The 13,982-nt window shown below is 43.6% G+C and overlaps 1 protein-coding gene and 1 long non-coding RNA gene across 6 annotated transcripts in view; one reads left to right on the forward strand and one right to left on the reverse strand.

Annotated features, from left to right (window-relative positions):
* Nucleotides 1-13,982, forward strand: part of LOC113459778 (uncharacterized) — a 572,931-nt gene that overhangs the window by 550,429 nt on the left and 8,520 nt on the right. The gene's annotated exons all lie outside the window — the stretch shown is intronic.
* Nucleotides 10,165-13,982, reverse strand: part of CTNNA3 (catenin alpha 3) — a 410,743-nt gene continuing 406,925 nt past the window's right edge. For all 5 annotated transcript variants that reach the window (XM_074544396.1, XM_074544398.1, XM_074544395.1 and 2 more), the window contains one exon: nt 10,165-13,875. In XM_074544396.1, coding sequence (XP_074400497.1) covers nt 13,588-13,875 — 288 coding nt within the window. In that variant the 3' untranslated portion in view covers nt 10,165-13,587. The remainder of the gene's footprint in view (nt 13,876-13,982) is intronic.

The following is a 13,982-nucleotide window of genomic DNA, read 5'->3' on the forward strand; positions in this document are numbered from 1 at the left end:
GGTTTATGAGTCATGGTTTTCACCTCATGCCTTTGATTTCTATTTTTATTTCCTGTATTTGAGGTGCATTGAATGTGCTGTGTTTAGTGGGTGGTGCTTCCACAATCCATTGAACTTTTAAAATGCATGTGTAATTATGTGCATTATTCCTGTTTTTCTGCAAATGCATTTCTGCTTTGCTCTGTGCTACCAGTTATTTAATATAGCATGAAATGTTGCAGGAAAACCTGATGCAAGCATTCTGTGACTTCATTGCTAATGTATTCATTCTGAGGTGGATTAATCTGTTCTACAAGCACTACAAGCTTTCCAAGGTAATTTGGCTTTTAGATTTCTTTAGGTTTAAACACTTAAAAAGGAAGTTTTCCCAATTAGCTGATCTGAATGTACAGTAAGAGGCTTTGATTTCTGTGCTGCTTTATCACCTTAGAAGAAATTTCAGTTGCACTTATGGTCAAGAAAATTTGTTCTTAACTACACACTGCAGTAAAAATTCAGAATATCTCCTTTCATTTCTAAAGAACACAGAAATCTTTCTCACTTTGTTGTAGCTGAGTAGCTGGCCATTCCAATTTGTAATTACATAAGGTCGCAGCAGAACATCAGTAGTGCTGAAGTATTCCACTGTGAATACTGGGGGGAAATGCCTCTGCTAAGACTTGCTTTATTAAGGAAATAAGGAGTGTATCTATGAGGAGCTGCAGTCATGGAAGTGTGCAACCAGAAGCAAATTAATTCCGTTTCCTTTTTTAAATAAGATCTTAGTAAAAGAGGTGAGGTTGAAACATTGTTATTTGACCTGCTGAGTTTCTTTAATTTAAACTTACAGGGTAATTGATCAGGAAGATATAAAAAAAAAGTCTTGTTTTCTCTGGAGTGTTTCTGAAGAGATGCTGATGTGTGAGGATCAACAAGACAACTCAAACCCTCATCCACAGGGAGGAGCACACAAGGCCAGATCAGGGTTATGTTCCCACTGGGTGTCAGGACACTTACAGACACAAGGAATTACAGACACAAGGTCCTTTTCTGCTGCTCTCTGAAGTCACCTTCTGAAATCTGAAGGTCACCTTTGATTTTGCCAAACTCTGCTTGTGCTGCTATTTCTATATTCAGTCTTTATTCAATGAATAACATAAAAATATTGGGCACAGGACATGGGTTTTAGTAGAGGGTAGGTACAGGCTGTCTGTAGTGAGGTAGTTCTAGAATAGTACTTCTTTTTGTTATGCAAATCTTCTAAGAATAGTCCATTTACAAGCCTTGCAAAAATCACTGTTTTACAGTCCATGCAACCTATGCTTTCATTGTCTGAGCCTTCCATCTAATATGCTTATTTGTGGAAGCTGCTCCACTTTCTAAGGGATAAAATGTATATATTTACAGGCTCACAGAGGAAGAGAATTTAAATAAGAGCACCCCTCACAGATATAAAAATTAAAAGTCACGTCCCTGTCCTGGTGTTTAGTTGGTTTGTTTGATTTAAGTCACTATTGGAGAGCTTTGAGAAAGCAGACTGGTGTGGTTGTCAGTGCAGATCCAGCAGAGGAGAGTTGTATCCTGTGTTCTGGACAGTCTTGGAAAGCCCCTGGCATTTCAGGGGTACCCATGGGCAGGTCTTGGCTGGAAGCTGAGTGAATCAGTCTAGAGTTCTTCATACCCATCTTTTCTCGTTAACATGGACATAAAGATTTTTGGTTTGTTTTTTTTTTAGACTGGCATGAAGAGAATTTGTAGTGTTGGTTCCTGTACTTGCGTAGATTGTTGCTTTACATTAGATTTCTCATTAAAACTCTGTGCTTATAAAGGCAGTTTGGAGTTAATTGTCTCGCACTTTCCATGTGTAAAATAGTGCAAGAAAAAAGGGGTTTTTTCATAATAATTAAAAACATTGCAATAGTCTGTGCTTTTTTAATCATAGCTTCACCATAAAAATTGCCTTACTAAATATTTCTTATAGTCAGTCATAAACTTCTTAGGAATATTTCTCAGCTGCAAGCACAGTATCAATGCAGGACACAATAAATAAATAAATACATAAATATTTCTGAAAAGAAGCAAGTCTTTCTGTAGAATTATAAATCTGACTTCAGTACTTTCTCTACCTTCTCTCGTATGCACCACCTAAATTCAGCTTGTTAAGGACTGCTGGCATATGAGAACTTTCCTTTACAAGATTCTGTTTCAGTGTTTCCCTCCATAGAGAAGACTGGTATTATCTGGCCTTCTGAACCAGCAATTCTGTTTTCTGAAGCAGAAAATTAAGTTTTTTCTTCTTTACTGTGAAGAAGCCAGTGTGTGTCTCATATTCACGCTAGACTGTCCTGACACACCAGGAGCAGCAAATGTGAAAATAGTGTGTCCAAGCACCTTGCACAGCAGAACATGATTTTCTAGCAGAATGTCTATCAGATGCAGGTTCTGATTCTCATTCATACCAAGAGACCTTTCAATTGCTCTGGAGTGCCAGGAGCTGTCCAGGGTAGAAGGTTAATTCACACTCTGCACTGGAATTCCCCCTCTGTGTAAGCACTTCATCTTCCCAGCCCTGACAATGGGTTTTTCAGATTGTGCTGCTCTGGATGATCAGCTTAACGTTGTTTTAGTGCTACTGTTAGTGCTTAGGTCCTGAATCTCTATGGGCAGACCAGGAGCATTCATTAGAACAGGGTAAAACATTGGGTCAATGCACAGTGGTGTTTGGGTACCCCCAGTTTTTCCTGGGGTACTTCCCATAGCTGCACTGCCAGCCTGCCCAGTAATGTAATTTATCTCTCCTGCTGAATGTTATTCAGCTTCTCCTGTAGTTTAGGTTGGAATAACAGGTAGAGAACAGTGCCTTGGGGCTGGAATGTTCTTGGGCTGCCAGGTGTAGCGTGTGTCACATGAGTGACACAGGTTACCTGTAAGTTTACTCCAGTGCATTGGGTCCCAGTTTGCTTTTCAAGAGGTGGCACAGCCCATGGCCTTTCCTGTGTCTTACTTAGCTAAAGAAAATAAAAGTAACTAACTGGAGTGTTGATTGTATGGTATCTTTTACAAATATGACATTTACTTGTTAAATATTGAAGGAATTTCAATCTCTTTCTAAACACTAAGTACTTTGACTTCTTGCCATCTCCTTCTGCTCTCTCTTCCTCTCTCTAAAACAGCCCAAAGTTTTTTTTTTTTTTTTATTTCAGTCTATTCTCCTGTCTGGCTGAGAACTTGCTGCTACCTGTAAGAGCATTTCCCTTGTTCTGCAGCCATCAGTGAATCACCAGCGTGCAGCCCTGCCACATCACATTAAGCTCCTCACTCATTCTTTGTGCCTTTGTCTCGTTTTATGAGGGATTTCATCTAAGGGTTTTGGTTTATGTGTTGCTTTCTTCAGCTGAAATAAGTTATCTGTGGCTTTCTTCTCTTCTGTTGTTTGTGTGCATGTGAAACTGGGTACCAAGTAAACTTCATTGGGGAGAGTTGGGAAAATGAGCATGGTGATGAGGAAAGTTCCTGGTGCTTAGTTACAGCAGAGAACATTTCAGTCACCTCAGCAATGGTGGGGTGAATGCAAGCTCTCACAAGAACTATGGAGAGCAAAACAGCTTCCTGTACAAAGGCAGAAAAATGTAACTTGCATCTCAAGGTGCTGATATATGGAGTAAAATAAAAACTGGCTGCAGTGGCAAAATCAGTTTTGCCTTAGCCTTTACATCAATTTTGAATGGCTTCACAGAAGTGAATTACAGACATTCTTTAATTACTTCACGTATGTTGATTTAAATATAAGTCTCAGGCCAAGTGACTTTCTCAAGATCATACATTAAAAAGCTGAGAGAAGAGTCTTAAACTGTACCTCATTTTCTGGACAACAAATAAGCTTTAGCACAAAATTTTGGTATAGAATAAAACATAGTTAAAATGTGTGTGTATTAAAAACCATAAAGTCATACCATATTTTAATGATAAGATGTACCATAGATGTGCTTATTCTTTATACAGTCTAATTAATATGAAAATAAGTGGATGTGACCAGGACACATGGACACAGACTCATCTGCTCCATTCACGTCCAGTCTCCCTCCTCCAACAGTATGAAACACAACAGGGTGAATAAAAGTGGTCGTTTTGCTACTGTGCTGCAGTGTTAGCACAAAAATAAATTTATTTTGCTTTGGAGATGCCAGGTGCCTTCTGCATGTGGTATTTAGTGATCCTGCAAAGACAGTGGAAAAAGTGAAAGGCATGTCAAGAGAAAATCCATCTGTAGAGGAAAAATCAATGTTTTTAAATCATTTCAATTTTTCATTTTACAAACTTCATTACATCTAATTCTATTATAAAAATCCACTCTCTCAATATAGGAAATCATTGAAAGAAGAAAGTTCAACTGGATTAGATAATTAATTTATCAAAGTCTTAAAATGTTGCTGGGGTTTTTTTCAATCAAATATAACAAAATTAGAGAAGCTCATTATATCGGTCCAGATACAGTCTCATGCACAAAAGATTTATCCAAATAAGTACATCTGGTCTGTACTTCTTATAAATTCATACTGAACTAATTCATCATCCCCAAACCACAGCAATTTACATGTTAGCAGGAGTTCACAGTGGTATAATATGCTGTGTTGTTGCTGTGTATTGGATACCAGTGCTTGTTGTGTCTGCTCTGCTGCAGTGCGATGCCCAGGGCTGTCCGTGCACATCCAAGGGCTCTGCTGGTGCAGGGACACCGGCCCAGCTGGGGCTGTGAGCTGCTCTGAAGGGTGAGAAGAGCCCAGGTGCCTCCTGCTGCTGGGGCAGGGCTGGGGGCTCTGTGGATGGGGGGCTCTGTGGATGGGGCTCTGTGGATGAGGGGCTCCATGAATGGGGCTCCGTGGATGGGGCTCTGTGGATGGGGGGCTCCGTGGATGGGGGGCTCCATGGATGGGAGGCTGTATGGATGGGGCTCTATGGATAGGGGGCTCCGTGGATGGGGCTCTGTGGATGAGGGGCTCCGTGGATGGGAGGCTCCATGGCTGTGGGGCTCCGTGGATGGGGGGCTTTGTGAATGGGGTGGGCTCCATGGACAGGGGGCTCTGTGGAGAGGGTGGGCTCCATTGATGAGGGGCTCCATGGATGGGGGCTCGGCGGATGGGGGGCTCCATGGATAGTGGGCTCTGTGGATAGGCTCCATAGAAAGGGGGGCTCTGTGGATAGGGCTCCATGTATAGTGGGCTCCGTGAACGAGGGGCTCCATGAATGATGGGCTCCATGGATGGGGCTCTGTGGATGGGGGGCTCCATGGATAGTTGGCTCCGTAGATGGGGTGGGCTCCACGGATGGTGCTCTGTGGATGGGGCTCTATGGATGAGGGGCTCCATGGATAGTGGGCTCCATGGATAGGGGGCTCCCTCTGCATGCCCAGCCTGGGCTCTCCCAGCTCCTCCCTTGCACGGGACATCCCGGCAGCACTGCTGCCATCCTGGAGCCGTTCTGATGGACAGCAGCAAGCACTGCTTCTTTGGAACTTCCCTGCCGTGCTGCTTATCTGCTGTGTCCTTACCTACCTGGCTGAGAGAGAAATAAAATGGCTCCCTCAGAGATTCTGAACTAAAATACAAGTACAAATCTGATGGTTGCTGTACTTCTGGGGAGAGTTAACTTCAGAGATCAGAGTATTGAAAGCAGTGTCTCCAAAACTCAGAGACAGCAGTACAGAAATAGTAAGCAGTGACAGAGAGGTGGCTGAGGTCTTTGAAATACTTCTGATTGTCCCCTTTGTTACTGTTTTAACAGGAGAGAGCTGGTTTCCTTGAGACCCCTGTAAAAAGAGATTGTAGCGCAGTGGCTTCAGGAGTCCAGTAAATGATTCCTGGTTTTAAAGGAGAAATCTTGTTTTCTAATCTCTGTCTAAAAATCTTGTTTTCTTTTATGACACATGGTTTGCTGTCTGTTCTCAGATGGGAATGATGAAAATATAACTTTATTCTAAACAAGGAAATACTGTTGCTGTTGCCAAAGCACAGACTGGGGGGAGAAGCCTTTGCCACTGCAGTTAATGTTGTTGACTTCGTAGGTGGAGCCTGCTCTCTTTGCAGTCTGAGGTTTTGAGTGCTTTGTAAGCTCTTCTGTATGTGCTGCTTTAATTCTTTAGCGTTTAGCTACTAATCCTTGTTTTATCCTCCCTTTAGGGTATCAGAATCTTTAGGCATTACAGTGGGCAATTAACACAGCTTGCCAAAACAGCTTGGCTCTTGAGGAAAAAAGGTTGGAATCTTACTGCCAGAGAGGCAGTGTGGGAATGATGATAATTAGGCTGACACTGGTCAGTGGATCTTTCATTTATTTAAGGAGAGCTAACTACAGGGGAAAATCTGTCTAGAAAGGAAAAAAAGAAGTATGTTGAAGAAATATGGGGAGTTTATCTCTCTCTGTGTCCCTTAGGTTAGCCAAGCAGGAGGGCTTGAGCAGGTTGGGATCATATTGATTTCACAGGACAAAGGAAAACCTTTCATTCAAGAAGCAAGGATGGAATTCAAGTAAATGTTGGTCATGTATAAGTAACAGAAATATTAAAAGCATTACAAAGTGATCTGAGTGCTATTCCAGCTCATCTGCTTCCAGCAGGTTGGCCCATGAGAGTGTTTGTTATCCAGTGCTTGGGGATGTGTCAGTCCTAGCACTGCCTTTTTCCTCAGTGACAAGCAAAATGTGCCTCGAGTCCCTTACAGAGCAGTCTGGAGAAAATGAACAGTGAGCTTCCTTAGGAAGGTGGCTTTCAAAATGCTGACAATGAACTGGTGGCCTCAAAGTTCTGAGTACAAGGTGGGCACATGTAGGAGGAACTCCATTCAAAGAAACACCCCCAGAGGCATTTCTGGAGGAAAGCAGCACTTCTGCCCCTGAGACAGAGTAAAAATCCCCCCAGAAAAATCCCCCAGAGTAGAAATCCATTGTGGTTTAGGTGAAATGTACATCTCTAGTCTAAGGCCTAGGCTGAAGGGGAAACTGCGCCAGTGAAGGACAGAGATAAAGGAGAGATAAAGAGAGACAGATGAAGAGAGACAGAACCCCCTGTGGGAGGAGGTCAACTTGGCCTGGGAATCCTTTCTGATAAAAAAGAACTAGGGCAAATGTCACATGCAAAATCCATAGAAATGAATATGTATGAACCCATTGTGAAACTGTAAGCATATGTATCTGAGAGGGGGATAAAAAGGGACCTGAAGTTCTCAGAGGTACACATGCCTTTTAAGGAGAGCAATCTCCGCATGCATCCAGCCCTGCAATAGTAAACATTCTGGCTTTAAAACTTTCACAAAGCTGTGGGGTTTTCAGCTCTCTCCGCAAAATACCCCCTTGGGAAACGCTGCCTTAACAGTGGAATTACAAACCAGAAGTTTTCCATGGTTTGTAAATGTCACTTTTCTCCCCCTTTCCCCTTGCTCAGAAAGGGACACACTTTCTCTGCAGCAGCAGCAGCAGCACAAAGGAGAGCAGGATGGCCACTGGCACCCACACAGGGCTCTGCCAGCCCACGGGCTCCACACCCCGGGTGAGGGTGCCAAAGAGGGAGTGGGCACAGCTGGGAAGGCCCAAGGGGCTGCTGTGAGCAGTGGGAAGGTGGAGCTGTGCCCAGTGCCACAGCAGCTGGAATTGTTAGAGATACTGGAACAGGGGCAGAGGAGACTGGCACCTTGAAGTTGTGCCTCCATTAGGTACCCAGCTCCAGGGAATTATAACAGTTTGGCTGGTGACTGGATTTCAAAAAAACCAAACTTCTGTTTTAATCACAGACTGAACCCATTTCATTGTGAGATGTAAATCTGGGAATATTTATTGCAGGCAGTGTCTTACATGCAAGCTAAAAAAGCAAAATCAAATAGAGACAGCCTGGGACAAGAGGAGTGAACACGGAATAGTTTGGCAGGTTTGAGTCTTGAATTTCATTCCAGTGACAGGGTTGTCTATACTCTGTTTATTTTTATCTAAGATTATGAGTGAGTTTAATTCACAGTAACTGTTTGAGATGGAATCTCCAGGATGGATACAGTTGCTGGAATGTACATTTATATATGCTTCATTCATTCCAGAGCCCTGAGAACAAGAGTTTCTTCCAGGGGGGGAAATAAGGAAGAGAAGGTGAAGGACAGGATGCTGGGGAAGCATCTTAGTCATTCTTGTTAACATAACAAGTACTTGTCTTGAAATTATATTGGCTTGTGTAATGCTTGCAGCTAGACAGAAATTATTTCAGTGATAATAGAGCTCATCCTGAGCCAAAAAGTTACCTCATTCCCCTTTCTTTTTATACTACAATAGGTATGAATATCCTATTCAAACTCTTCAAAGGTTTGCAGGCATAATTGTTCTGTGCTTATTTTTAACTGCTGGGGGCTTAAGTTCCAGTTTGCTTTCTGAGTGACTAGATGCAGTGTCTACACTTTTGCCATAAGATGCAGCCATTTTTTCCCTGTCAGAGTAATTCAACAGCAGAAAATTGAGGCTGAGTGTCTGAGATGCTGCACCTTTATAAAGTGAAACATCCATGTGCTTCTGGGTACTTGCTCTGAATTCTAACAACTTCAGTTTATCAGTAACTAAATATTAGGTAATTATAGAAATACATTTAACTATAAATATATCTGTATATTTAATTCTATTAAAATAATTGCATTGATTTATGTTGTTTGTATTTTGTGACTATTATAACACATACATTACTAATGTGTGTTGTAATAGATATAAAATACATAACAGGTAAATTATGTAATTATATCAATAGATAAATAAGAGAGGATTATTTTATGTCAGCCAAGGACAAAGATCCCCCAAGCACTGAGATTTGCACATTAAGGGCAGGTGGTTTGCAGTGTGTGCTTGGGGTCTGCCTGTGTTTGCTGTTTCTGTATGAAGTCTGTGGCACCTGTATAACCCACACAGAATCACAGGATGCTGAGGGGTTGGAGTGGACCTTGATCCTGTCCAACACTGTCCCAGCCTGGCCTTGGACACTTCCAGGGATCAAGGGGCATCACAATCTCCCTGGGCACACCCTGTGCCAGGGCCTCACCACCCACTCTCACAGGAAAGAATTCCTTTCCCATATCTAACCTATGTTTCCCCTCTGAGTTTGTACCCAAGACATGAAGTAGCAGAGCTCTAATCTTCTTTTCTTGCTCCTAAGTGCAGATGACCTAAATATAAATTGTGCAATATGCACCCAGATGTTCTCTTAGAGAAACCAATGCAAACCTTCCCGACAGCACTGGTTGTTTTATTCGCTTATTTTCATTTGAGGTTCCAAGGATCACACCCCCAGCAAGCTGCAAAGCCCCAACCCTCAGTGATGTCTGAGAGGACTTGACTGGGTTTGCAGAGGGAGTGGAAGGCAGAAAAGAGCCTTTTGCTCTTTTGTCCTTTTTGGAAAGCCTTTACTCCAGAGAGATTCTGCTTTCCTGGAGAAATCATTGCTTTAAATGACTCTTCCTCCACCAGAGAAGCTAAAATTCCACCAGGAAAGTTTCACCCATTCTCTCAGCCACGCTGGCTGGTTGAGAATGGCACAAAGTGTGGGAGCAATGTCCTGTCCTGTTTCCATCCAGTGAGGATAACTGGGTACGAAGCAGCCCAGGGACAGAGGCTTGCTGGAGCAGGGAGCTCCTTTAACCCTTTAGCCCCTGGAAAGAGCAGTGCCTCACCCACAGACCCTGAGCTCTGGGGTGTTGGCAGCTGCTACCTTCTGTGAAGGAAACTGAAAACTGCAGCAGAAAAGCCAATGGCTCTGAAATGACCAGGCTGATAAAAGATCTGAGGGTTGAGAGGAAACATCATCCTGTACAGGGCATCTCTGTGGTCTCCAGCCTGCTTTAACATAGTCGTTTTCACCATCAGGACGTATAATATGAATATTTCCTACCCTGTAAGAAGCTCCTTAAAACAGTTAGATCCACCTCTTGCAGTGCAAACTTTGATCTTAACTATTGCTTTAGGCTGGAGTCAAAAATTAGTTCCTCAGCTTCCAGTTCCTTGGACCATAGCAGCACATTCCTCCTGCTGATGAGAGACATCAGGGGCTTCGAAGTATTTTCATGGTTTGTTTGCCATTTCTGCTTTGGATGCATTTTTTCTTTATGCCGAGAAAGTTTCCAGTGAGTTGTGGTTTATCATTTGAAAGGTGTGGTTTTTCAGGGCAGCAACACCAAATCCATGGCTTGGTAATTAACACTGCCCATGCATTTCTTCCCTTCAAGAAGTTGTTGTGCAAAACCCAAGCCCACTGATGACCTTGGGGAGAGAGAGAGTGATCTGCTTGATCTTTAATTATTATTTAATTACTCTACTCATATGCTAAATTGCCTCTACTGGACAATACCAGATGAGTGGTTTTGTTCTGTGAAAGAACTTTCTGTATCGACATACTGTTCTCAAATGCTCCAGCTGCAGGCTCACAGAGAATAAAGGACACAAGCCTTTCAAAAATCACTGCAAGACCTTTAAAACACCATGCCTGCCCCGACGTCAAGCTGCTTAGTTGTGTTCTTTAGTAGAGATGCAGCTACAGAGCTTCCCTAGTGGTACCAGGCTATGTTGGGAGAAAAAGCACATTGGCTGTTTATTTAAAAAAAAATAAAATTCAACAGCTTTGGGATTCATGGAAATGATGCAGACCTGTCCTCTCAAACTAAAGGGCTTCAGCAATGGGATTCCCACTTTCTAATGCTCTAGTAAAAATTTTTAATATAAAATTGCCTTCAGTCATCCATCACCCTGTGCTCCATGATGCGGTAATGGGGAGAGGCCAAGGCAGGCTAATGGAATAATCTGAGGTGAGAAAGCTGCAGCTCTGCCAGGCTGAGAGCAGCAGTGTGAGGGCAGGCAGGAGGTGGGAGAGAAGTTATGCTCTGAAAGCTGGGCTGGCAGGGAATGAGGAGATGGAGGAATGAGGGGACTCAGCACATCACTCCGGATGTCCAGAGTTACCAAGACAACCCTAAGGGGGCTCGGAAATCCTGGAATGTTGCCAGAAGTGCTTGGTGGTCGGATTTTGACCCTGCACGGGATGTGCCACCTGTATGAGGACAAGAGAGTCACTTGGGGATGAATGGTGTAAGAATGATGTATTTACAGGGTGGAAATATAGATTTTAGGATTTTGGTACAGGGGGGTTATGGAGACAAGATGGAGGAATCAGGGCGTGTCTTGTCCTTCTTCTTTCTTCTTCTTGTCATCCATTTTCTGTGGTGATGTTGGCACTTTGGGATTGGTTCTTGGTGAAGGTGCACTTGCTAATATGGGTGAAAGGTATTGGGAAATAAAGGTAAATATGATGTACGTCGTTTTTAGTATAAAAATGGACGACGGCCCAGTGGGAGGACAGAGTGCCCTTGGCTGCCTTGCTGGTCAGACCTCTGTCAGGCTGGAAGAAAATTTTGTAGATAAGAAATAATAAACAATATTGAAGACTGAAAATCTGAAGAGTCCAGACTCGTCCTTTGGAGCATGGGCTGTCCCAGAGCCATCCTACGCATGTCTGTGCAGAGATGAACAGCCGGAGCGGTCAGAGGAAGACTGAGGAGCTGCTTGGAATAACACTGAGCAGTTGGTCCTCCTTCAGAAATCTCCCTCGTGGCAGGGAAGGAGGTGGTGGTTCCCTGCTTCCCAGGCTGGCTGAAGGGTGAAGAGCTGGGCTTTTTACAGCTCCAGGACTTCTTACCCTTTGCCTCCTTAGCCAGGAATAAACTTTTTCACTTGGGATTGAATTTAACCCAAGATAAATTTAGTCTAAATGTGATTATTGCTCTTTGGCTCTTCTCAACAGTCTGCAGTGGGTTTTAAATTCCTTGTTCACGTAGAGGGTGGCTTTTCTGTAATGAATTGCTGTGTTGAGATCAAACTGGCTACTGAGCATGGCCAGGGAAGGAGCACAGACTGGCAGTGCAGGAAGGAGCATTAAATGAAGCAGTAAAATGTGCTTTAGTGATACTGGTGCTGGAAAACCTCTCCTGTAGAGCAGCTAATGGAGCACACACAGTGTGCTGGAAGGAAGGCTTCTGTGAGCACACCTGGCAGGCCTTGAACTTCAGACACACCGAAAAAATCCCACAGCACTGACAGCAGCTTCTCGGGGTGTACATGCTTTTTTATTAACAATGTGGTGCCAAGGCATTAGTTACAAACATTTGACATCAAGGGGACCAGGATCAAGGTGTAACCTGGAGCCAGGAGGGTTTCAGGACAGTCCCAGCCCCAGAGCAGCCCCCAAGGCTGTGTCAGCTTACCTGCTGCCTCTGGAGCCCTGGGAGGAGCAGCAAGGCCAGGAGACAGTACTGACATCTTGCTGCAAACATGCTGGAGGGAACTGGAGCTGGGAAAAGGTGATTTTCTTCCAAACTTCTCCTTTTGTTCCATTTAACTGATTGCAAGGTTAGGGAAGGTGGAAGAATGATCAGCCCCAAGAGGAAAGGCACAGTTCAGGGTTATTCCTGCTGCCCACACTGGGCTGGGTCAGGCACTGCTGGGCAAGCATGGTAATAAATGACCTGGAGCAGTGGCCCAGAATGTGGAGCCATCCCAGGGTGGCAGGCAGTGACACAGGAAGCTCTGGCTTTTGAGGGATAAAAGCCAGAGCTTTTCATCTTGGCAAATGCAGAAGGCCATGATAAAGGATCTACAGAATGGCCAGGCAAAGATATCTTGAGTAACAAATGTAGTCTGGGAAGAATCCATGACATGGCAAAAAGGCAAGTTAGAGCCTTCTAAAAAAATTAGTCCAAGTGGATTTCAGATTCAAAAGTATTTAGAAGAAACTAGTTTTTCTTAAGCACATTGCAGAGGTCTGGACTAGCAGGATTTACCTTCATGACACACTTTGAGTGCAGCCATTCAGCACTCACCAGCAGAGTCCTGCATTTAGGAAGTCTGTCAGAAGTAACTTAACTCCCTACAGTTGCTTTGGAAAAGTCACCCCATTCCTAAGATTCAAGATATGTGTATTTCTCACACTCAGAATAATGATTTATTTCAAAGTTCTTCTTTCGTGCAGCAATAGGAAAGTTTTTTATTGCTAATGTCTGATTTATCTGAACTGCCAAATACAACTGATTTATTGGGGCTCACAGAAGAGAGCAGGGAGCAGAACACAGATTCCTGTTCCAAAGGCCTTCTAAAGAGCTGCCACCACTGGCTGCTGGCCTGCAGTCAGTGCTTTCTTTACTGCATTGTTACATCCACGTCGTTCCAACACTCTGTGTGTTTCATCAAACATTTTCAAGCTCACATTTCCAAGGCATGGCCTTGGCCAAGGATGCTGCAGGCTGGACCCAGGTTTGGGCGGGTGTGAGCTGGTCACAGGGGCCCCTCAGGGCCTGGCCCAGCAGCAGAAATGCCTGTGTCACACCCAGACCCACTGCAGTGGGGCCAGCTCACCTCCTCACTGCAGGAGAACCAGGATTATTTCCAACTGTGTGCTTCTAACTAATCCAACAGCATTTTCAAAGCGCTTATGCAAGTGTTATCTTACAGATTTAGAGCAAAACAGTGACATATATAATTATTAAGTAAGCAGGGGAAAAGATGAAAAATCATGGGAAATTCAAGATAAGAAAACATAGTGGCAAAATATTAGACTATTTCTCTGCCTCTGAATTCACTCATGACTTGCACAGGATGGATTCTCTTCTTGGCAGAACCTTTTCTGACAGCAGCATAGATTTCTTCTGGCTTCTCCCTTTTAATCAGGGGCTTCTTCTCTGGAGCCTTCATTCTCCACATCACAACTGGATGGCGTGGGCCAGTAGGACTCTGAATCTTGATGATCTTTGTGGATGCAATATAGGACATCTTCACTGTCTGCACCACAGAATTCATTAAGTTTTTGGCGGCCTGAATTAGTGAAGTGACACTGTCCAGCTGTAAGAGGAAACAGAAACACCAGCTTAGAAGTCAGTGTGCTTTTAATCACAGTAGGCACAGGAATAAACACTAGTTAAAAAGTAAGACCACCAGAGACTAAACCA

This window comes from Zonotrichia albicollis, chromosome 7 (assembly GCF_047830755.1).
Source record: "Zonotrichia albicollis isolate bZonAlb1 chromosome 7, bZonAlb1.hap1, whole genome shotgun sequence".
Classification (NCBI taxonomy): Eukaryota; Metazoa; Chordata; class Aves; order Passeriformes; family Passerellidae; genus Zonotrichia; species Zonotrichia albicollis.